This window comes from Scyliorhinus torazame, chromosome 8, assembly GCF_047496885.1.
Source record: "Scyliorhinus torazame isolate Kashiwa2021f chromosome 8, sScyTor2.1, whole genome shotgun sequence".
Classification (NCBI taxonomy): Eukaryota; Metazoa; Chordata; class Chondrichthyes; order Carcharhiniformes; family Scyliorhinidae; genus Scyliorhinus; species Scyliorhinus torazame.
Genome location: NC_092714.1, coordinates 274,387,887 through 274,412,257, shown reverse-complemented (window position 1 = coordinate 274,412,257; position 24,371 = coordinate 274,387,887). Strand labels below are relative to the sequence as shown.

At 49.6% G+C, this 24,371-nt stretch overlaps 1 protein-coding gene across 6 annotated transcripts in view; it reads right to left on the bottom strand.

The window, feature by feature from the left end:
* cpne1 (copine I) overlaps positions 1-24,371 on the bottom strand; it is a 140,083-nt gene that overhangs the window by 12,475 nt on the left and 103,237 nt on the right. For 5 of the 6 annotated variants that reach the window (XM_072515355.1, XM_072515359.1, XM_072515357.1 and 2 more), the window contains 11 exons: positions 23,244-23,423; positions 20,364-20,438; positions 19,577-19,648; positions 16,819-16,902; positions 10,020-10,109; positions 8,041-8,139; positions 6,837-6,923; positions 4,501-4,560; positions 2,700-2,833; positions 2,527-2,581; positions 1,522-1,573 (listed from right to left, as the gene is read on the bottom strand). In XM_072515355.1, the coding sequence (XP_072371456.1) occupies positions 1,522-1,573; positions 2,527-2,581; positions 2,700-2,833; positions 4,501-4,560; positions 6,837-6,923; positions 8,041-8,139; positions 10,020-10,109; positions 16,819-16,902; positions 19,577-19,648; positions 20,364-20,438; positions 23,244-23,423 (988 nt within the window). Of the gene's footprint in view, positions 1-1,521; positions 1,574-2,526; positions 2,582-2,699; positions 2,834-4,500; positions 4,561-6,836; positions 6,924-8,040; positions 8,140-8,188; positions 8,285-10,019; positions 10,110-16,818; positions 16,903-19,576; positions 19,649-20,363; positions 20,439-23,243; positions 23,424-24,371 lie in introns of all 6 variants that reach the window. The other variant, XM_072515361.1, reaches the window with a different exon arrangement.

The following is a 24,371-nucleotide window of genomic DNA, read 5'->3' as shown; positions in this document are numbered from 1 at the left end:
TCAGGAAAAGCGGGGGGGGGGTTCAGGATCAGCGGGGGGGGGGTTCAGGATCAGCGGGGGGGGGGGTTCAGGATCAGCGGGGGGGGGTTCAGGATCAGCGGGGGGGGGTTCAGGATCAGCGGGGGGGGTTCAGGATCAGCGGGGGGGGTTCAGGATCAGCGGGAGGGGGTTCAGGATCAGCGGGGGGGGTTCAGGATCAGCGGGGGGGGGTTCAGGATCAGCGGGGGGGGTTCAGGATCAGCGGGGGGGGTTCAGGATCAGCGGGGGGGGTTCAGGATCAGCGGGGGGGGGGGGGTTCAGGATCAGCGGGGGGGGGGGGTCTTCTGATTCCTTTTGTGTTATGTGAAAAGGCCTTGAATAAAAATATATTTAAAAAGTAGTCTGAAAGCGGAGTAAAGGAATGAAGGACTTAGAGGGTTAAGGGGGATTGAGGATTATTGTATTAGATTTGTCACAATCTCATTGACTGGCAGAGCAGACTCAGTGGGCCAAATGGCCTACTTTTGCTCCTGTGTCTTATGAAGGGATTTGATCAGAAGGAGTGTAAATTTTGAACAGTAAGTGATGTCAGTCAGTACCGGGGCGGTTGATGAAGGCATTTAGTAAGAGTTCCAACCCGAACATCCGACGTTTGGACGACTCCAGATTATAGAGGGTGGAAGACAGAAGCCCAGCCAGCAGTGCAATGGAATAGTCCAGTCTGGAGCTAACAAAGGCCTGGATGTGGATTTTGGTAGCAGATGAACTGAGGTTGGGGCGGAGACAGGCAACGTCAAGAGTTGGATGTCAGCAGTCTGGATGACGGAGGGGGTGCAGTGTCGAAAGCTCAGGGCACCGAGGTTACAAACAGATGGTCCCAGTTTATAGCGGACAGCTGCCACTGCTCGAGTTCAATCCACTCAGCATACGAAGAAATGCAACTGGCTGGATATTTCTGTAATAACTCACTCACTGATTAAAGAAGGAAATGGAGCCAGTCTTTCCTTAACATCGGTTTATTTACAGAGTGCAGTGAACAGAAACACGGACTCCCACTTAAGGAGAACATTTCTTACATATACTTAAGAACAATGTCCTAAATTTTCCCCAATTTGTAAGAGCTGCTTTCAATTACAACTAGAGCATGCGCTTCATCGTAACAAGATTGCAACTCCTGGGCACCCAGCAGACACACAGCTCTCCAGAGCTGGCACACCAATTCACAACGAAGTGAAGGGGTGATATTTGGCCCACCAGGAGGTATTCAGGGTTACTCGAGCAATGTGGGGAGATGCAGTTGATGCACAGAACAGCCATGATCTAACCGAATGGTGGAACAGGCCAGTCCCAGTAACATATGCGGTAATTTTATTTGTGGAAGTTTCAGGTGGCACTGAATGGAATGAAACCTAATCCCGACAGAGTTTGCCAGGATTAAGCAGGAGGATAGACTGGACAGAAAGCATTTGCCCTATACTGTCCTTCCCCTGTACTATTAGTGACTCGATTATATTTCAACAGATTGATGGAGAAATTTCCTACCTTGGCAGTATGGATTGTTGGGATCAAAATTCAAAGAAAACTCATGGGATACCTGAGGAAAGTAGAAAATAGCAATTAGGTGTAAAATGTTCCTTACTGAAATTCTCTCAACTGAAGATTTTCGCTCACTGTTTTCACTCCTCTCTGGGTCAGTGTCACATACTTCCACTACCCAATGACTTAGTTTCCATTGATCTAATTCCAGGATCAACTGCAGCATAAAGACACCGGTCTAAATGGTGCCACAGCCAGATCCCTCTGCAAAAACGATGCAGGGACTTGTCACCTTTGGGTCTGGCCCGAAGTGTCTGAGCTCCACTCGGTGAGGTAACTTCTCTGCTGGAGGTTCGAGGATAGGATGCGACAGCAGATTTCAGAACTATAGTCACTTCCCAGAATAACAAGCAGAGATATCTGGGGTTGGGGCAGCACGGTGGCATAGTGGTTAGCACTGCTGCATCACGGCACCGAGGTCCCAGGTTCGATCCCGGCTCTGGGTCACTGTCCGTGTGGAGTTTGCACATTCTCCCCGCGTTTGCGTGGGTCTCACCCCCACAACCCAAAGATGTGCAGGGTAGGTGGATTGGCCACACTAAATTGACCCCCAATTGGAAATTCTAAATTTATTTTTAAAAACAGATATCAGGGGTTTATGGACATTCAGAAAAGTCCCATGTTGTGATGATTGCAACAATCAGACCAGATTGGACAGATCATGGAGGTGGTGTTAGATGACTACACACTTCTGTTTCATGTGCTTGGGAGGAAGAGCAGGCTGGTGGAACTCGATTACATGCCGAGTAGTGGCAGCGAAGTTAAACTGGTCATTTCAATACAGTAATTCTATAGCACATACGGCAGAGGGTAGACATTATGACTCAACTGCTAATTCTCACTTGATAAATGCATGGTGAAATCTTAACTGATACCATCGAACAGCATCTATAACAGTGCGCACCAAGAATAAGACACGGCACTCCCAACCTGCACGCCACTCACTCTTACCTGCCAGTCGGGAGGGATTTGAGCACCAAATCCAAATGCAGGGAAGAGCTTATCTCTGTGGAAAAAGGGAGAACAGTGTGACGAGGCAGAATGAAATGCAGACGGCTGATTTCTCATTTCACAACCAGGAATGCTTTGAAAACAAAACAATGGAACAGAGTGAGGAATCTTACGTATCGTAATCCTGCACAACCTGCCCGACAGACCAGATGGCAGTCAGGTACTCATTGACTCCGTTTGGGCTGATATAATGCAGGGAGTCTGGGGAGCGGGGATCTCCATTGGATCCAGTGAAGTCTACACCAACCTGCAAGTGGGGGAAATTGTAAAGCACGTTTAATAAAAAAGGACAAAACAAGAAACCATAATGCTTTAAAAAGAAAATTTTGAGTCCATCCGTATGTCCTATGTTCTGTTGTCGGCACTCGTGTGTCCACATTGCTAATGGGGACAGCCTATGTCAACATGTCACATTGTAATCATACCCTCCCACCTGTAGCGGTGCTCTAATTGCTCAGATTTTCACCTTCCAGTGTCTATCAAACCAATTCTCCTTCCTTCCATATTGGTCTTTGATTTGCTATTTCACAATCAATGACTGAATGAGCTTGAAAATATGAACTAAATTTGATCTGGTCCATTTTTACCACACCCTTCAACCCCATTTCAGCTGACGACTGCCCTTGTCTCAACTCCCAGTGATCAAGACGAGAGATTGACCAGTCCGAAATAAAAGTCGCCACAAACACACAGGCCAAGCCACAACAGGGAAAGAAAGGCCCACTGTCTCCGATCAGAAGATTATCAGTTCTCACAGTAGAGTTCCACACAACATGTTAATCATCTTTCTTTTCATATGCCGATCGACCCAGGGTTTTCACAATCCAACATGCAAAACATACTGCTCCTTCCATTCAGCTCAGCCCTCCAGTGGCTCAGCATGCTCATGTCCTTCACTTCATTCTACTAACATAACACAAGTCAACACTTCCTAAATCAAAAAATTTGCAATGTAAAAAACCTCCGTTCCTCAGCATCTGCCTCTCAATCAGTGTGATTGACTTTTTAAGATAAATTTCATTCTTCGTAGCGGTTGCTGCTCTGAAGGCCAGCATTCTGCTCTGCAAAGGTGGCCATGGGCCAGCTGAGAAGCTTGCTAGGTCACTTCAGAGGGAAGTGGAGAGTCGATGTATTGGTGTGGAATGCCCAGACCAGGCAAGGACAGCAGGTTTCATTACCTAAAGGGGCATTAGTGAACAAAGAACAAAGAAAAGTACAGCACAGGAACAGGCCCTTCGGCCCTCCAACCATGCTGCCCGACTAAACTAAAATCTTCCACACTTCCAGGTTCCGTATCCCTCTATTCCCATCCTATTCATGTATTTGTCAAGATGTCCCTTAAACGCCACTATCGTCCCTGCTTCCACCACCTCCTCCGGCAACGAGTTCCAGGTACCCACTACGATTGGTGTAAAAAACTTGCCTCGTACATCTCCTCTAAACCTTGCCCCTCGCACCTTAAACTTATGCCCCCGAGTAATTGATCCCTCTACCCTGGGAAAAAGCCCCTGATCATCCAATTAGTGAACAAGATGCATTTCGTTGACAATCGTGACAGCTTCACAAGCACTTTTACTGGTAAAACTTTATTTCCCCCAACTCAATTCACCGGAAACCAACATGGTGAGATTTGCACACTGGAGTAATAATGAGATTTCCTCCTAAACATCCTAATTTCTGCTCTGGCCTGTACGGAACTCAAATATTACAATATAGAGGGCACCAGGCAAGGGGACAGTATTAAGTGATGTACAAAAACTAACAGCTTCAGCCTGAAACCTCCCACAGGGCCCATGCAGTGTTACATCACAGTTCCAATGTATAATCACAGGCAGAGCGAGACACACGGGAGGGCTGGTCACCCCACAAAGTCTGGAACCCTGCTGAACTCAAACATCATTGAAATTTACTCACCGTGAAATTGATCTGACATCCTCCCATGACGTAATCCAGGAACGAATATTCAGTTACTATCTGTTAAATCAAACTAGATGGAATTAGTACAACTGGCAATGGTCGGTCTGCTGACAAAGCGATACAACGTGGTAAAGACAAAAAACTCTTCCCATCTCCACGGGGATAGAATCTTCAGGTTAGAACCCGGCCGTACAGGGGTGAATTCAGGAGGCAGGTGCTCCACATGAAGGCTACTGGAAAACTGGAACACGCTCCTGGAAAAATCTGTAGACGCTGGAGGCCCATGGGGAATGTCACGGCACAAGATTGTTGCTGGGTCAGAGCATCAAGGATGTGGAGCAGAGGCGGCTATAAATAGAATTGAGCTAGAGGTCGGCCTTAATCTAATTGAATGGCTCGAGGATCAGAATGGGGTCCTCCTGCTCCTGTCTAATAGGCTCAGGGGACTGAACAGCCTCCTAGCTCTTCACAATGTATTTATTTAATCATGCGATGTGGGTGTTGCCCATCCAGTGCAGTCATATATTGTTGATACTTTGTGGATTGGCTAAAGACTGGGATTTGTGATGTTGGGGACTTCAGGAAGAGGCAAAGATGAATCATCCACTCGGCAGTTCTGGCTGAAGATTGTTGCAAATGCTTCAGCCTCATCTTTTCCACATACGTGCTGGGCTCGCTGGTCATTGAAGATGTGAATACTGGTGGAGCCTCCTTTTCCCAGTGAGTTGTTTAATTGTCCACTGCCATTCACGACTGCATGTGGCAGGACTGCAGAGCTTACGAGCTGATGGGTTGGTTGAGGGGTAGCTTAGTTCTTGTCTATTACTTGCTGCTTGATTGAGGGCCGATCTGATAGAGGTCTACAAGATTATGAGGAGCATGGATAGAGTGGATGGGCAGACACTCTTTCCCAGGATGGAAGGGTCAGTCACCAGGGGGCGTAGGTTTAAGGTCCGTGGGGCAAAGTTTAGAGGAGATGTGCGAGGCAGTTTTTTACGCTGAGGGTGGTGAGTGCCTGGAACGCGTTGCCAGGAGAGGCTGTGGAAGCAGATACATTAACGGCGTTCAAAAGGCATCTCAACAAACACATGGATAGGATGGGTATAGAGGGATACGGCACAAGTGCTGAGGGTTTTGGCCAAGGTTAGTATCATGACCGGTACAGGCTTGGAGGGCCGAAGGGCCTGTTGCGGGAGGGTTTTGGTTCGATTGTTTGGCTGGTGGCCAATGAATTGGCCAAAGGCCATATTCTGCCCGGCGATGGGGTCCTACCCATGAGGGATGATTTTCAGAGGATGCAGGAAGTTGGGCCCTAGACACTCAGCGAAGAATCTGTGAATGTCTCTGTCTTCCTCCAAAAATGCTGCTTAGCTGCTGTTTTCGGAATCTGGAGAGAGGTGTTTGAGACCTGGATGAATCTATGGCAAAAAACCATCACAAACCGGATGCAAAAACCTCGAAATGAAGGCCTGGACTGAAGAAAGGTGTACACGAAAACATCATCTGAAACAAAGACTTATCTTTTTCCCCTTCTGTGTTTGTCTGTCTTGTGTGTGTTTGTCTTTATATAATATATATATATATATATATATATATATGGTGGGCCAAGTTAGTGGGGGGGGGCTGTGTTAGGAATTAGATAACAGTTAACCGGTTGTATTTGCTGCCTAATCACTCAGTTATTGTTAATAATAAAAACAAATTGTTTAAATTTACAAACCTGGTGACTGTAGGTATTGGTCAGTCAAAGACCAGAGACTTCAGGTATTTTGTAAGAATTCATTGTTAATTCCAATTGCGTTGTGACTCCAGGTCAAGTGGGGCTGGAATTGACCACTCACTAGGCCAGGAGGTCAAACCAGCTTCACAACGGTTTGATACAACTGAAAGTGGCTTGCAAGGCCATTTCAGAGGGCGTTAAGAGTCAACCACATTGCTGTGGGTCTGGAGTCACGTGTAGGTCAGACCAGGTAAGGACGGCAGATTTCCTTCCCTAAAGGACATTCGTGAACCAGATGGGATTTTAGACCAAACAACAATACTTTCATGGTCACTATTAGTGACTAGCTTTTAATTCCAGATGTTTTATTAATTTAATTTAAACTTCCCCAGACTCTGTGATGAAATTTAAACCTGTGTCCCCAGAGCCTCTGGATGACTTGTGCAGTGAAATCCGTCTCCGGTTCCTGTGTAACCGGTCTCCCTGCTGCTTCTGTGCAGCCAATGCTCAAGATCAGGCATTCCTTCATATTACCATTAGGGAGTGGGATGATTCCCACAAGGAGTAAACTGCCCCACAATCTCCCAGGTAACTTGATTCAAGATTTATGTACCTTACAAGATCGAACGCGAACAATGCCGGAATTCTTGTAGCTTTTCTTCTTCTTCTTCTTCTCTGGGTGAATGCATTCAAACTCAATCTTCAGGAGAGAAAACACACCATTCAGGGAACAGTACTTATTGCGTACTTAAATCCTTCACTCCACAACTGGACCCCACCCCCACTGCCGCCTGTTAACTCTCTTCGTCGTACTGGATAGAGCCACACAAATTTTCCTTCGGATTCTTCGATCACCTCTAGATTCCAATCAGTCGCCGCCACAACAGCCTCCTGTCCCTAATGTGTCAATAGCCTTGGGACCTTCCCTTTCCCCATACACTCTGCCCCCATTCCCCCCAAAAGTTCAAATATGACATCCTGAGTTAAAAAACCATTCACGACTCTCGTCCATTCTTACCGAGGATTCCGAGGAATGGGACTTCTTTCCTTTCCGACCACCATCTGCACGCTTTAAACGCCCTAACATTATGTCACCCTCCACCTGAGCTGTGTGATTAGGATGGGCAGAATGGCCAGCTCCTGCTCCGGATCCATTCTGCTGCAACAATGTGCCTCAAAAACCAAGCTTGCACAAAGCTAGCATCACCCCAACAATTCCAATGTGATTTTCATTTCCTCCCTCAACGTTTCCTTGACCGAGACACTAATCTGCATCACCTGCTGAAAGTGCGCCTGCTGGTGACTAACCCATCCCTCCTCCTTATTGCAGGGTGGTAACAACCAGAGGAGGGGAACAGAGAGGAAAAGAGGGAGCAAGAGAGAGAGCATGAGAGAAAGCATAAGAAAAGAGTGACTGCAAGTGCGAAAGTGTGTGTGAGAGAATGAACAAGCGCCATTGTGAGGGCAGAGAAAAAGCACAGAGAATTATAATTTTTTCAGGAAATGCACTGCCCAATTTTACAATAACTGCAAACATCCAATCAGCACCTAAATGAATGAAAATCGCTTATTGTCACAAGTAGGCTTCAAATGAAGTTACTGTGAAAAGCCCCTAGTCGCCACATTCCGGCGCCTGTTCGGGGAGGCTGGTACGGGAATTGAACCGTGCTGCTGGCCTGCCTTGGTCTGCTTTAAAAGCCAGCTCTTTAGTCCTGTGCTAAACCAGCCCCTGGTCGTGCAGTGTTATTTCAGAATAGTTTGATACAAAAAGAATATGCCATCTGTATTGGTTTGAGAGAAATAAGGAAGATTCTCACCGGACTCCCAGATTCCACTTGCTGTAGTTTAGAGAAGCTAGTTTCAAAAAGGCCTATCAGGTCATGCGAGCCGTCTCCATCATAGTCAGAGCAGCTGACCTACAAGGGAAAGAGGGCAGCCAATAGGAATAGTTAGAGAGGCGCTCACCACTTGGTCCTTTGCTTCCAGCAGCTTGCGAGCGGGAACAGTGAACTCCCCTATCAAATCTGAGCCTGTGCTTTCATCCTTATCGTTACAAGCCACCTGATATCAAACAAAATGGAATGAGTATAGCAACGGCATCAAAACAAGTTCCTGGGCACTCAGGAGCTGAAAATGGCCCATCATGGAGAGGGGTAAAGCACTCCGTGACCCACCTTGCGCTAACAGTCCCGCCCCGCTTGGGTGAGGAAACCCACAAGCCCACCCTGGCGAGGGGGGGAGGGTCGGGGCATTTCAGTTGCCAGCAACCCTTAGTCATCACCCTAGTGTCCACCTTGCTGGTGTCTGACCCTTAATGGAGACCACTGAAAGATTTTTTTTTTTTAATTTAAAAAATTTAGTGTACCCAATTCATTTTTTCCAATTAAGGGGCAATGTAGTATGTTCAATCCACCTACCCTGCACATCTTTGGGTTGTGGGGGCGAAACCCACGCAAACACGGGGAGAATGTGCAAACTCCACACGGACAGTGACCCAGGGCCGGGATTGAACCTGGGACCTCGGCGCCGTGAGGCAGCAGTGCTACTACTGCGCCACTTGCTGCCCTCACCGAAAGATTATTAAACAGTGGGAGCACATGGCCCTGTCCTTGTCCAATGTCCACAATAACACACTCTCCAGTATGGGTCACTGGAGTGACAGTGATTAGCAAGGGGGAAATGCTGCTCATTTTCTGTCCGTACCCAGGGACACGGAGGCGGATTAGAGCACTCAGCCGCAATCAGAGAATCCAGAATGGGCGGCACGGTGGCAGAGTGCTTAGCACTGCTGCCTCACAACATCCGGGATCGGGGTTCGATTCCAACCTTGGGTGACAGTATGCACGTTCTCCACGTGTCTGCGTGGGTTTCCTCCGGGTGCTCCGCTTTCCTCCCAGAGTCCAAAGATGTGCAGGTTAGGTGGACTGGCCGTGCTAAATTGCCCTGTAGTGTCCAAAAAGGTTAGGTGGGGTTACGGGGATAGGGTGGAGACGTGGGCTTTAGTAGCATGCTCTTTCCAGGGTCTGGTGCAGACTGGATGGGCCGAATGGCCTCCTTCTGCATTGTAAATTCTATGATTCTATGAGACCAGAATCGAGGTGTAAAATCACAAAGAGCAGGTGCACTGAGCCACACGAGAAGAATGGCTGCAGTTTCCGGAGGATCGAGGTGGATGGAGAACATCACCACACCCAGATCGCTCAGACACACAAACAGCACAGTAGCATCGGGGGAACCACTGGTTAGCAACCAGCTAGCTAACCACTGGTTAGCAACCAGCTAGCTAACCACTGGTTAGCAACCAGCTAGCTAACCACTGGTTAGCAACCAGCACCAGCTATAATGGGAAATAACACCTGGAAGAAGGCTGAAGCACAGGTAGCCAAATATCGTCCAGTCTGCATTCTCTCCAATACGCAAGTGGAACCAATGCAGGTGGAGTTAAGGTCCAGATCAGCCATGTTCTCGCTCAATGGGAGAACAGGACTGAGGACGGCCCGAATGGCTTTCTCCTACTCTTGTGGTTTAGGACATGGCCAAGAAACAAAGACAGCTTAAAATCACACCATTTAAAATGGAATGAATCAAGCAGTCGATGCATAAAATCCTTCAACAACATGTTCAGCTGCCTCAACTGAAGCTTATTCTGCCCACAACCCATTCCCTATCAGTCACCTGATGCCAGTATCGTACGCACTTCAAATACCTGCACTGCTCAACTCACAAAACATAACATCCTGGAATATAAGGGGCATTCCACTGATTTCTGGAGGAGCAAAGAAAAAGACACCCGTACCTTAATGGGCTTCTCCATATCACCGTTACATAGCGACTGCAAGGAGACAGAGATCGTTTTCCAGTTCGGATTCAGGTTGTTTTTAATAACCTGCAACAGCGGAGTCAGAGAACAATGTTAGAACATCATGACCAGTTTTTACATCCTTTACCGCGATCAGCCATAAGTAATTTTTGTAGAATCAAAGAATTTTACAGCACAGGAGGCCATTCAGCCCATTACGTCAGTGCCAGCCCTTTTGGAAAATCTACCCATCTGTCCTGCTCTGCTGCTCCTTCCCCACTGTTCTGCAAATATTCACCCTTCAAGTTGTTATCCAATTCCTCTTTGAAGGTTACTTCAAATCTGCTCCCACTGCCCTCCCAGGGATGCATTCCAAATCACAACAGAAAATTCTGATCTACACGCGACTTGCTCCTTCTGTCAGTTATTTGAGACTGCGCCATCTAACTACCTGCCGGTGGAAACAACATCTCCCTATTCACTCTATCAATCCCACTCACTATTTTGAAGACCCCGGTTAAATCTCCCCTTAACCTGCTCTGCTTCAAGGAAGAAAAATCCCAGCTCACCAATGTAGCGCACAAAGACTCCATGAGACGAATAGAGTGAAGTCGATGAGGCTTTATTAAGCGTGTCTGTTCCCCCGCAGCTCGATAGTAAACTGGCCTGCGGGGAAAGACTCCGGCTTCTTATACTTCGCCTTCAGGGCGGAGCTTGAGGTCAACGGCCAACCAGGACCCGGGATCTGTCAGCCAATGACATTAGGGCTTCCAGTCCCACATGACCCCCAATACATACTACCACATTCACCCCTTGTCAAAAATGAACCCGGCGGGGTGATGCTTCGTATGGTGGTAAGGGTTTACAGGGCTGGTCCTGGGAGGACAAAACATTCACATGGCAATACAGTATTGGACAATTTCGTCCTATTGCAACTATATACAGAGGGTATAGGAAGAAAAGCAAAATGTTCTTGTGAACAGTCCATATTTGTTTTACATCGACGCCACGAGTCGGTCGGGCGGTCTGGTCGTCCGTGTCGATCGCCTCGGCCCCGGCGGTGGTGGTGGTGCTTGTACCAGTGTTGTCGCCTCCAGGAGCCGTACGGTTTCAGCTCGGGCTTGACTGTTGGTCGGTGCTGAGGGGAGGGGGACCAATCCTCCTGGGAAGGGGGCGGTCGCGGGGTGCGGCGGTGGCAGGAAGGGGGGGGGGGGGTTGGGTTGATGGTGTCGGGGGGGGGGGTGCGTGTTGCCGGCGGGCGCCAGATCCCGTAGGGAGACCGTGTCCTGTCGGCCGTCGGGGTACTCCTCGTAGGCGTACTGGGGGTTCGCGTGGAGGAGGTGAACCCTTTCGACCAACGGGTCCGCCTTTTGTGCCCGCACATGCTTTCGGAGCAGGATGGGTCCTGGGGCCGCCAGCCAGGTCGGCAGCGACGTTCCAGAGGAGGACCTCCTAGGGAAGACAAGGAGACGCTCATGGGGCATTTGATTAGTGCTCGTACATAATAACGACCGGATGGAATGGAGAGTGTCCGGGAGGACCTCCTGCCACCGTGAAACTGGGAGGTCCCTGGACCGTAGGGCCAGTAGGACGGCCTTCCAGACCGTGCCGTTCTCCCTTTCTACTTGCCCGTTCCCCCGGGGGTTGTAGCTGGTTGTCCTGCTTGAGGCTATGCCCTTGCTGAGCAGGAACTGGCGCAGCTCGTCACTCATGAAAGAGGACCCCCTGTCGCTGTGGACGTATGCGGGGTAACCGAACAGTGTGAAGATGCTGTTCAGGGCTCTAATGACTGTGGCCGCGGTCATGTCAGAACAGGGAATGGCAAAAGGGAAGCGGGAGTATTCGTCCACTACATTAAGAAAATATGCGTTGCGGTCGGTGGAGGGGAGGGGCCCTTTGAAATCGAGACTGAGGCGTTCAAAGGGGCGGGAAGCCTTAATCAGGTGCGCTCCACCTGGCCTGAAAAAATGCGGCTCGCATTCCGCGCAGATGTGGCAGTCCCTTGTGACTGTACGGACCTCCTCTAAAGAGTATGGGAGAGTGCGGGACTTGATGAAGTGGTAAAACCGAGTGACCCCCGGGTGGCAGAGGTCCTCGTGGAGGGTTTGGAGGCGGTTAATTTGTGCGTTGGCACATGTGCCGCGGGATAGGGCATCGGACGGCTCGTTCAGCTTTCCAGAACGATACAAAATCTCCTAGTTGAAGGTGGAGAGCTCGATCCTCCACCTTAAGATCTTGTCGTTTTTGATTTTGCCCCGCTGTGCACTATCGAACATGAAGGCTACCGACCGTTGGTCCGTGAGGAGAGTGAATCTCCTGCCGGCCAGGTAATGCCTCCAATGTCGCACAGCTTCCACTATGGCTTGGGCTTCCTTTTCTACTGAAGAGTGGCGGATTTCTGAGGCGTGGAGGGTCCGGGAGAAAAAGGCCACGGGTCTGCCCGCTTGGTTAAGGGTGGCCGCTAGAGCTACATCGGAGGCGTCGCTCTCGACCTGGAAGGGGAGGGACTCGTCGATGGCGCGCATCGTGGCCTTTGCGATATCCGCTTTGATGCGGCTGAAGGCCTGGCAAGCCTCTGTCGACAGGGGGAAGGTCGTGGTCTGTATTAGGGCCTTGTCTGCGTACTGGGGGACCCACTGGGCGTAGTATGAAAAGAACCCCAAGCAGCGTTTCAGGGCTTTTGGGCAGTGCGGGAGGGGAAATTCCATGAGTGCGCGCATACGTTCGGGGTCGGGGCCTATTATCCCATTGCGCACTACGTAGCCCAGAATGGCTAGCCGGTCGGTGCTAAAAACGCACTTGTCCTCGTTGTACGTGAGGTTCAAGGCTTTGGCGGTCTGGAGGAATTTTTGGAGGTTGGCGTCGTGGTCCTGCTGATCGTGGCCGCAGATGGTTACATTGTCGAGATACGGGAACGTGGCCCGCAACCCATGTTGATCAACCATTCGGTCCATCTCCCGTTGGAAGACCGAGACCCCGTTTGTGACGCCAAAAGGGACCCGTAGGAAATGGTATAATCGCCCGTCTGCCTCGAAGGCTGTGTACTTGCGGTCACTTGGGCGGATGGGGAGCTGATGGTAGGCGGACTTGAGGTCCACGGTGGAGAAGACTTTATACTGGGCAATCCGATTGACCATGTCGGATATGCGGGGGAGAGGGTACGCGTCTAGTTTTGTGTACCTGTTGATGGTCTGGCTATAGTCAATGACCATCCTTTGTTTCTCCCCCGTCTTCACTACTACCACCTGCGCTCTCCAGGGACTATTGCTGGCCTGGATTATGCCCTCCTTTAGTAGCCGCTGGACTTCGGACCGAATGAAGGTCCGGTCCTGGGCGCTGTACCGTCTGCTCCTAGTGGCGACGGGTTTGCAATCCGGGGTGAGGTTCGCAAACAAGGACGGGGGTTGCACCTTGAGGGTAGCGAGGCCGCAGATAGTGAGTGGGGGTATGGGGCCGCCGAATTTGAACGTAAGGCTCTGTAGATTGCATTGGAAATCTAATCCCAGCAAGGTGGGGGCATAGAGTTGGGGAAGGACGTTTAGTTTGTAGTTTTTGAACTCCCTCCCCTGCACCGTTAGGGTAACTATGCAGAATCCCTGGATCTGTACGGAGTGGGATCCTGCAGCTAGGCAAATCTTTTGTGCGCTGGGATAGGTGGTTAAGGAACAGCGTCTTACCGTGTCGGGGTATATAAAGCTTTCCGTGCTCCCGGAGTCGACTAGGCATGGCGTCTCGTGGCCGTTTATTAGTACCGTTGTCGTCGTCGTCTGGAGTGTCCGGGGCCGAGCTTGATCGAGCGTAATCGAAGCGAGCCGTGGTTGTAGTAGTGGAGTGGGGTCCGTTGTTGCCGTCCAAGATGGCGTCGGGGATGAACAAAATGGCCGCCCCCATACATCGCACATGGCTGGGGGGTCACAAGATGGCGGCGGGGGTGGACAAAATGGCCGCCCCCACGCGTCGTACAGGTCTGGGGCAGTCCAAGATGGCGGCGCCCCTCCTCCCCTCGTGGTGGCCGGGACCCAAAATGGCGGCGTCTGCGGGTCGCACATCGGCGCCCCTCCTCCCTCGTGGTGGCCGGGACCCAAAATGGCGGCGTCTGCGGGTCGCACATGGTGTGCTGGGGGGGCTGGGAGCGCTAGGACCGCGATCGCTAGGACCGCGAGGGCTAGGACCGTGCGGAGCTCCCTCACCGCGAGCGCTAGGACCGCGCAGAGCTCCCTCACCGGGGACAGCGGTGGTCGGGGCCCAAGTCGGCGGCGCCGGCGGGTCAGGCGTGGGGCCGCGAGCGCTGGGACCGCGCGGAGCTCCCTCACCGGGGACAGCGGTGGTCGGGGCCCAAGTCGGCAGCGCCGGCGGGTCAGGCGTGGGGCCGCGAGGGCTGGGACCGCGCGGAGCTCCCTCACCGGGGACAGCGGTGGTCGGGGCCCAAGTAGGTGGCGCCGGCGGGTCAGGCGTGGGGCCGCGAGCGCTGGGACCGCGCGGAGCTCCCTCACCGGGGACAGCGGTGGTCGGGGCCCAAGTAGGTGGCGCCGGCGGGTCAGGCGTGGGGCGCGCGGTGGGGGTTAGGGTGGCGTTAGGGACGCGGAAAACTCCCTCCTCTCCGTGGAGAGCGTTGGCCGGGACCCAAAGCGGTAGCGCCGGCGGCGGGTCATACATGGGCTGCGGGGAGGGGGGTTGGGGGGCGTAGGCAGCGTGCAGGGCTCCCAGTTCTCCCGGGACCGCGGTGGTCGGGACCCAGAGCGGCTGCGCCTGCGGGTCGCACATGGCGTGCTGTGGGGGTTGGGGCGCGCAGACTGCTTGCAGGGCTCCCTGTTCTCCCGGGACAGCGGCGACCTCGCGGGACTGGCACACAACCGCATAATGGCCCTTTTTCCCGCAGCTTTTGCAGATTGCTGCGCGAGCCGGGCAGCGCTGCCGGGGGTGTTTCGCCTGGCCGCAGAAATGACAGCGGGCGCCCCCGGTGCGACTTGGCGTTTGGACCGCGCAAGCCTGTGGGGGGGGGGGTAGGGGGTTTGGCGCGACGGGTACGTACGGGGCCCAATGGGTTGCCGCGCGGTCGGGGCCGTAGGCGCGGGTATTACGCGCGGCCACGTCTAGGGAGGCTGCTAAGGCCCGTGCCTCTGAGAGTCCTAGCGACTCTTTTTCTAAAAGTCTTTGGCGGATTTGGGAGGATTGCATACCTGCCACAAAAGCGTCGCGCATTAACATGTCCGTGTGTTCGTTTGCGTTTACAGGCACGTCCCAAAATCAGCAGCGCGGCGTAGAACTCGTCCATCGATTCTCCGGGAGCTTGCCGTCTCGTCGCGAGCTGGTAGCGAGCGTAGATTTGGTTAACTTTGGCGAATGTAGAGACTTTTCAGTGATGCGAAGGCCGTCTGGAAATCATCCGAGTCTTCGATGAGGGAGAAAATCTCCGTGCTCACCCTCGAGTGCAGGACCTGCAGTTTTTGGTCTTCTGAGACTCGGCCGGTGGTCGTTCTGAGGTAGGCCTCGAAGCAAGTCTGCCAGTGCTTGAAGGCTGCTGCCGCGTTCACTGCGTGGGGGCTGATCCTCAGGCATTCCGGAATGATCCTGAGCTCCATAGTCCTTTTTTTCTTTTAAGGCACGCTTAATAAATTGTAGCGCACAAAGACTCCATGAGACGAATAGAGTGAAGTCGATGAGGCTTTATTAAGCGTGTCTGTTCCCCCGCAGCTCGATAGTAAACTGGCCTGCGGGGGAAGACTCCGGCTTCTTATACTTCGCCTTCAGGGCGGAGCTTGAGGTCAACGGCCAACCAGGACCCGGGATCTGTCAGCCAATGACATTAGGGCTTCCAGTCCCACATGACCCCCAATACATACTACCACAACCAGCAGCACGGTGGCACAGTGGTTAGCACTGCTGCCTCACAGCGTCAGGGATCGAGGTTCAATTCCGACCTCGGGTCCCTGTCTGTGAAGTTTGCACATTCTTCCCGTGTCTGCGTGGGTTTCCTCCGGGTGCTCCGGTTTCCTCCCGCAGCCCAAAGATGTGCAGGTTAGGTGGATTGTCCATGCCAAATTGTCCTTGGTGTCCAAAACGTTAGGTGGAGTTTCAGAGATCCAGCGGGGAAGTGGGTCTCCATTCGGATGCTCTTTCGGACAGACGTTGCAGATGTGATGGGCCGAATGGGCCTCCTTCTGCATTGTAGGGATTCCATGATTCACTACACTCTATTCACATAACTCAAGTCTCTCCTCTCTGGTACCAAATTGTTTCTGTGCTGCAAGTTCTACCCAGCAGCAGGGGTGGAAGAGGGAGAATCCCAAACGGAAACTAACTGGAACCTCAGACTTTTTCACCTGAAACCATCCCCAGAACTTTCCAAACCGCAGAGTGCTCAGTCCCTCTCGCCTCCAAGAGGTCGACAAACAAACCCTACTTCCCCAGAGATTAAAACGAGTTTATCAAAAATGGGAAGTGAAGCCACCAAATGCAAAAAAGAAAATCACACTAAACACCAGAAAAATCCAACCAGTTATATACACTCGCTCGCTGCCTGAAATTACTAAACGACTGGCCTCGCCTGTGGGGCTCTTCAGTATTCAAGTACATTTTTGGAGCATTTTCCCCTTCTGATGCAATAAAATGAAACGTATACAAATAAATACATATGAAGAGGAGAAACGGAAGGGGCTGTGAATAAACAGTGGGCTGAATTCAATACCAGGCAGCAAGTGCACAATCAGCCAAAAAGCCTCCTTTTGGTGCTGTGAGATGCTCTGCTGTCTCAAGAATGTTATAGGCTGCGTTGGTTACATTAGAAGGTCATTACCTCTGATCTGTAAGCTAGCTGCCACTTGTCACCATCTCCCTGTCTGTACAGTTCCAGAAAAGGATCAGATTTGCCCATGAAATCCTTTGAAAGGATAAAAAGAAAAAACAAGTTCACCAAACAAAAACTTCAAAGTCGCCATGTTCAAACCTCCCACCGATGCCGGATTAAATGATCAGTTTTGAGCTCAGTACGGTCACGGTGTGGGTAAAGGGGATAGGAAAACATTCAGGGTTAGAATCAAGGAATCTCAGGGTCAGTAAAGCATAAGCTCAGACAGGGTGCTGACACTGCTCTCTTCACTACGCCAGCCACATGCTTTCTCAGTTACCCACTAATGCACCGGTGACCTCGGAGCAAACGGGAGTGTGGAATCCGGGATCGCCAGTCATTGCCATTACAGCGGCACAGGAATAAACCTGCATCGCCATCACTTCGGGACTCAATTCAAACCCAGGTCTGCAAAGTAAATAAGAACAGGAAATGCTGGATAAACTCAGCAGGTCCGGCAGCGTCTGTGGAGAGAGAGAGTTAACGTTTCAAGTCCATATGACATTACAGTTCGTGGAGACGGGTCAGATGGCCACCAAACCTTAACTCGGTTTCTCTCTCCACAGATGTTGCCTGACTTGACGTTTATCCAGCATTTTCTGTTTATATTTCAGATTTCCAGCATCCGCAGCATTTTGCTTTTATTTGACTGCGAAGTAAATGGCCACTTTGTCCGTCACTCAAGGCGAGTTTCAGACAGAACCTGTATTCACTCTCGGGGTGTCAGCAACAAAGCCAGTAAAGAGAAAGGAATGGCCGTAACCCGCAGCTCCTGGTGCCAAGACGCAGGTGGCATCGGCATAAATCCACAGCCACTCAACTGTAAGGTGAGAGTATGTGGATTCAGATGGAGGAGAAAAATGGGTTATTCAATCGGCTCAGAGTAAGATATACCGTCAGCTCAGTCAATCAGTTAACCCGTGTCTGCAATACTGCTGGCAATAGGTCTAGGGAGGAGCCTGCTGTTATTCATCTGCTCCACTAGCAAAGTGGCAAAACACCCATACACAACGCTCCCATTCTTCTTCCTGGGAGGCACACTGATCATTGCTTTTGTGATAAATGTAGAAATTGTTGCATATCATATTTCACATTTATGGCAGTAATGTTATTAAAAATCCTAGTTTAAAATACATACGACAACGAATGAACGGACATCGTGCGACAATCGTCAGGCAGGAATTTTCCCTTCCAGTCGGGGAACACTTCAGCAGTCAAGGGCATTCAACCTCTGATCTCCGGGTAAGCGTTCTCCAAGGCGGCCTTCAGGACCCGCGACAACGCAGAATCGCCGAGCAGAAGCTTATAGCCAAGTTCCGCACACGAGTGCGGCCTCAACCGGGACCTGGGATTCATGTCGCATTACATTCATCCCCCACCATCTGGCCTGCGAAATCCTCCCAACTGTCCTGGCTTGATACAATTTACACCTCTTTAACCTGGGGTTACCCCATCTCTGGATCTGTAAAGATTTAATCACCTGCTAATGCTCGCATTCCAAGCATTGTCTGGCATCTTTGAATCTGTCTATATATGTTTTTCTGGAACATACCTCTTCATTCACCTGAGGAAGGAACAGCGCTCCGAAAGCTAGTGACACCGAAACAAACCTGTTGGACTTTAACCTGGTGTTGTAAAACTTCTTAAAATACATATAGGCAGGGCAGCACGGTGGCTCAGTGGTTAGCATTGCAGTCTCACGGCACCGAGGTCCCAGGTTCGATCCTGGCTCGGGGTCACTGTCCGTGTGGAGTTTGCACATTCTCCCAGTGTTTGTGTGGGTTTCGCCCCCACAACACAAAGATGTGCAGGGTAGGTGGACTGGCCACGCTAAATTGCCCTTAAATTGGAAAAAAAATGAATTGGGTTCTCTAAATTTAAAAAAAAAAATACATATAGGCAGGGCGTCTAATAAAGCTGTAATTAAGAAGTCGTAAAGGAGAAGGAATTAATGATTTTAACCACATACTTGGTTACAGATAAAAGGCGAATTGAATAGTGTTTTGATTGCTGGAAATTCTCTGGAGTGTAGATAATTTATGAGGGAGCAGTGTTTAGTCCTAGCTAAACAGGTCACGGAGCTTAGTGGGATACACAGACGATGTAATTAATAGGGGAAGCCAGGTCTGCATATAGTTTTACAGTCTGTTACAGGATTTTAAGTTTTAAGCAGTTTTGCCAAATGTGGTTAGGTTGAACAGGTTTGCCATAGGATTTAAGTCTGCCAAGGCAGAAGTGTACTGGATCTGCTCTTGAAAGGAACGCTCTCCAAAGATCTGCACAGTTGAGTAAGTAACCTGTTTTGTTAAATTTCTAAGTGGCATGAGAGCTATTTTGGGTTGCTTAATTGGAATTAGTGGCAGGTATAGATAGTAAGTTAAAGTTTTTCATTTTATTAAGAACTGTTTAACTGATAATTGTAAAGCTAGTTCTTTGAGTTAATGTGGTTAATTCTGTGTTTAAATTACACTTTGTTTCAACACAAAAGATACCTATTGGTCAGAGTCATCACTCCTGGGGTGAAACATCCTTTCCTCACACTTTTACAATTGAAAAATTGTTTGGGGTTTTCGTCCGGTGTTCTACCAAAAGTTGGGGTCTGGTCCGTATTCTGACACTTTCCATTCCAATCACATTTCCATTCCAATCACACTTCACAAGCGAAGGATGAAGACCATAACAAAACCCTGAATGCGTTTTCCAGCACCTTATTGTCCAAGTTCCTTGCTTCCATTTGTAGAACCGCTGCCCGTTTATCCAGCATCTCCTCAGCTATTACCTGGGGGCAGAAATAAAGAGAATCACATCAGAATTTGAATCTCAAATACACAACAGGAACTTGCAGGATATTCTGGTGTAGCTTTTAGCAGAGAATTTATTCAGAGGATCCAACGATGCAACAGTGCTGGCCCCAAACGCTCCCCCATGACAGACACAGAGTAAAGCTCTCTCTACACTCTCCCAAAAAACATGCCTGGCTAAGCTTCAAGAGCACCTACTGCAGCACTACTGCCATTTCCCACATCGACTGCCCCAAGACCTCTGATTGCCAGTTCAGTTTCTGTTGGGGACCCGAGCCTTTTTATGAATTAGATTTCAGGAGATTACAACCCTGTGAGTAAACGTCCACAACCTAACTCAATACCCAATCCCTTAAAACAGCTTGCAGTCACTGAACACTAAAAATGTGGTAACTAAAGTCAGATATCATTGTGCAATTTGATGGTCTATACACCACCGCCAAAAATAACAAAGACTTAAGAGTACTCAATATATTGATTCAAGATAATCTACTGATTATTCTCTCGTCAAAATAATTCAGACGTTAAGTTATGCAGCCTTCATGTCTACCTAACTGTATTTGCTGGAGCAGGCACACGCTCCATCCCCCCCCCCCCCGCCCTCAAAGACAAGGGACCAAGAGAACCTGCAGCGCATTTGGATACATTTTGCATTAACGGAAGGCAGGGAGAGGGGGGTGGGTGGTTACTTACAGTGACGTTCCCCTTTCCAGCCAGCTTCCCCTTCTTCAACTGCAGAGGCCGAGTCAATGTCTTACTGGAAACAATCTGAGGAGAAACAAAAGTGAAGAGTATCAATGAAATGGCTAGTGTTTCAATCCCAGGCAAATCCCACTGCTTCAGTCTCTCCCAACAGTCCTGTATCAATCCTAAATTGATTCCACTACCCTGCTCTCGCCCCTTAGGCCTGGATCAGTCCAGGCCAATCCCACAGCCCCAGTTGTCTAGAACGGTCTCTCTCAAGCATGTATCCATGTTTCCCCTAAAAACTGCAGTAGTGTCTGTTTCAGCCACTCCTTGTGGCAAAACATTACACCAAGGGTTGTTAAGAGCGTGAGGACATTTCTGAAACCTCTCTCCTGATGTCCATCATTGTAATTTTAAATTGTTCTCCCCTCATTCCTGACTCCCCAACGAGGGGAAGTGGCGGCATGGTGGCGCAGTGGGTTAGCACTGCAGCCTACGGCGCTGAGGACCCAGGTTCAAATCCTGGCCCGGGTCACTGTCCATGTGGAGTGTCGTGTTATTCACCCTCGGGTAACACGGACTGCAACTGGATGCAGTTGTACGTGAAAGTAGACTCCAAACTGTGATGTTGGTTCAATACACTTTATTAAACTTGTTAAGCAGTGCACACAGTTCGCTGTGGGTTTGACACACTACTAATCTAAGCGTGCTTGTTATAACTAACTAGACCAGACTAGCTCTGAGCCACTGTAGAAGGTGCTAACTGATATGTACACCCTGACTGTCACTACAGTTGTCACCAGTGGAAAGAGGCAGAGTGCTGATGCCTCGTGAGTTTTGTAGTGGGAGACCACCCTCTAGTGTTCTGCCTGGTGATTGGTTGTGTTCTGTCCGGTGTTGCTTGGCTGCACTACTGGGTGTCTGTCACTGCCGGTCTGTATCTCATTGTGTGCACGAGTGCATATCATGACATGGAGTTTGCACATTCTTGTGTCTGTGTGGGTTTCACCCCCACAACCCAAAGTTGTGCAGGTTAAGTGGATGGGCCACGCTAAATTGCCCCTTAATTGGGGAAAGAGCCATAATTGGGTACTCTAAATTTATATTTAAAAAAAACAGGGGAAGTGTCTCCTCGTTCATCACCAAACTCTGTAGTTTAAAAACCTCCATTAAATCTCTTCTTGGTCTTCTATGTTTCACTGACAATAGTTCCAAAAGCACAAGTCTCTCATTGTGACTGTAGCCCGGGCATCATCTGACTGGACAGTCATTTGTATTTTTGCCATTCCTGGTCAGTGCCGGCCCGTCATATCACTCCAGCACAGATGACCATTGGCCCACCGTGTCTGCACGAGCTCTCCAAATGAGCATTATAACGGTGTCCCAGTCCCCGGCCTTTTCCCCATACCCCTGTACATTGTATCTATTCAAATAATCATCTAACGCCCCCTTGAACGCCTCGATTGAACCTGCCTCCACCACACTTCCAGGCCATGTATTCCAGACCCAAACCACTCACCGTTTGAAAAATATTTTTTCTCACATCACATTTGCTTCTTTTGCAAATCATTTAAATCCGTATCCTCTCATTCCTGAACCTTTTACGAGCGGGAACAGTGTCTCCCTGTCTACTCTGTCCAGCCCCCTCATGGTTTTGAACATCTCTATTGAATCTCCTCTCAGCCTTCTTCTCTCCAAGGAGAATAGTCCCAACCTCTCCAATCTATCCTCATCACTGAAGTTTCTCAACCCTGGAAACATTCTTGTGAGCCTCTTCTGCACTCTCTCCAATGTGTTCATATCCTTCCTATAGTGTGGCACTCAGAACTGTGCACAATACTTCAGCTGGGGTCTAACTAGTGATTGTATAAAATCAGCATAACCTACTTGCTCTTGTACTCTCTGCCCCAATAACAAAGCCCAGAATATTATATGCTTTATCAATTCCAAAGATGTGCAGGTTAGGTGAGGTTACGGGGATAGGGTGGGGGAGTAGGCCTAGGTAGGGCGTTCTTTCGGAGGGTCGGTGCAGACTTAATGGGCTGAATGGCCTCCTTCTGCGCTGGAGTGATTCTATGGATTCTACCTACTCTCTCCACCCGACTTGCCACCTTCAATGATCTATGCACTTATATACCCAGGACCCTCTGCTCCTGCACCCCTTTAAAAATTTTTAGCCCTTATTTTATATTGTCTCTCCAGGTTCTTCTGAGCAAAATGCATCATTTCACATTTCTCCACCTTGAACTTCATCTGCTAACTACTTCCCATTGTTTTTTGAAGTTCTACACTGTCCTCTTCACAGTTTACCATACTACCAAGTTTAGAGCTGCGTGCAAACTTTAAAATTGTCCCTTGCACATCAAGATCTAGATCATTAATATGTATCACCTGATGAAGGAGCTGTGCACCGAAAGCTAGCGATTCTAAACTTTAACCTGGTGTTGTAAGACTTCCTACTGTACAGGAAAAGCAAGGGTCCCAATACAGAGACCTGGGGAACACCATTCAAACCTTCCTCCAGCCTGAAAAATATCCATTGACCGTTGCTCTCTGCCTCCTATTATTCAGCTAATTTTGTATGCACGTTGCTACTGTCCCTGATACAAATGCTCAAATCAATTCAAATTAACCTCATCATCAGGAATAGCTGGAGATTCGCAGGTCAGGTGAGAAAACGACTAAAGTGAAAAAGACAAAGTAAAGCAGGTGCTTCTCGTATTCCCGCCGTCAACCCCCCCACCTGGCAGGAACAGCTAGCTCAGCGTTGGGCCAATATGCCCATGGGAATTTTCACATAGCGGCGAGTGAGAGGGGACAGGGGTGGAAAAGCAAGGTGTCTGTAACAGCCTGCAGCAAATGAGCACAACACCCAAAATAGCTCACCTGGCCCAGGGTGCACTCCACTCCTCCCAGGTAGTCATCATCACTCAGATTCGTGGATTTATTGTCAATATCGTAAATGCCAAACTTCAGTTTCTGCACCCGCTCAAAGTAATAGTCCACCTCCAGCTTCTTGGCAAATTCAGGACTCTGGCAGTTTTTTACCCTCTCCGTTCGATCGAGCTGTTAGGCAGAGACCAAATGGAGTTAGTCACGTTCAATGTGTCACCAGGTAGAGAATAGGAAATCTGTCCTGTCCAGCTGTGAAAATGTATTCCATTCAAAGTGAGCGGCGGTTTAGTGGGTAGAAAGCACTTTCGCCTCCGAGTCAGAAAGTCATTGGTTCAAGTCATGGCTGACACTCCCAGTGCATTACTGAGGGAGAGCTGCACTGTTAGAAGTGTCATCTTTCACACAAGACATTAAATTGAGATCCTGTCTGCCCTCTCACATGGAAAGATACCAAGGCATGTTAGAAGAGCAGAGGTGTTCTTCTCAATGTCCCTGATAATACTTAGCCATCAACCATTTAGCTAAAAAGCGATGAACTAGTAATTTATTTCATTCCTGTGTGTGGGCACTTGCTGTGCACAAAACAAACTGCAGTGTTTCTTATTTTACGACAGTGGAAACACTGCAAAAGTTCTTCATTGACTGTAAAGTGCTTTAGGATGTCCTGAGGTATCGAAAAGTCACTTACCTAGGCCGCTACTTGACATAACTGCAAATATCTAAAAGATCCCGCTGCTACAAGCAGGACAGAGCCAACCAGTACCACCAGGTGAATAGCGATGGCTACGACAAGCAGGAGTTCAGTCACAGTTTCATCATGAGGGAGACTAATTGCTTATTGTCTATTTAAAATATTGCTGAAAAAAAAAAGAGATGTCCAAGATTCTCATCATGCATGCATCGGGACACTTTGCGAGACGACCGATACGTGGGGAAAGCAACAATTTACACTGTATAAGAAGAAAGTGCCTCGTATCAGTATTCTTGTAAAGTCCTGGGGCTGGATTCTCCGCAATCGGCGCGATGTCCGCCGACCGGCGCCAAAAACGACGCAAATCAGTCCGGCATCACGCCGCACCAAAGGTGCAGAATTCTCCGCATCTTGAGGGGCCGAGCCCT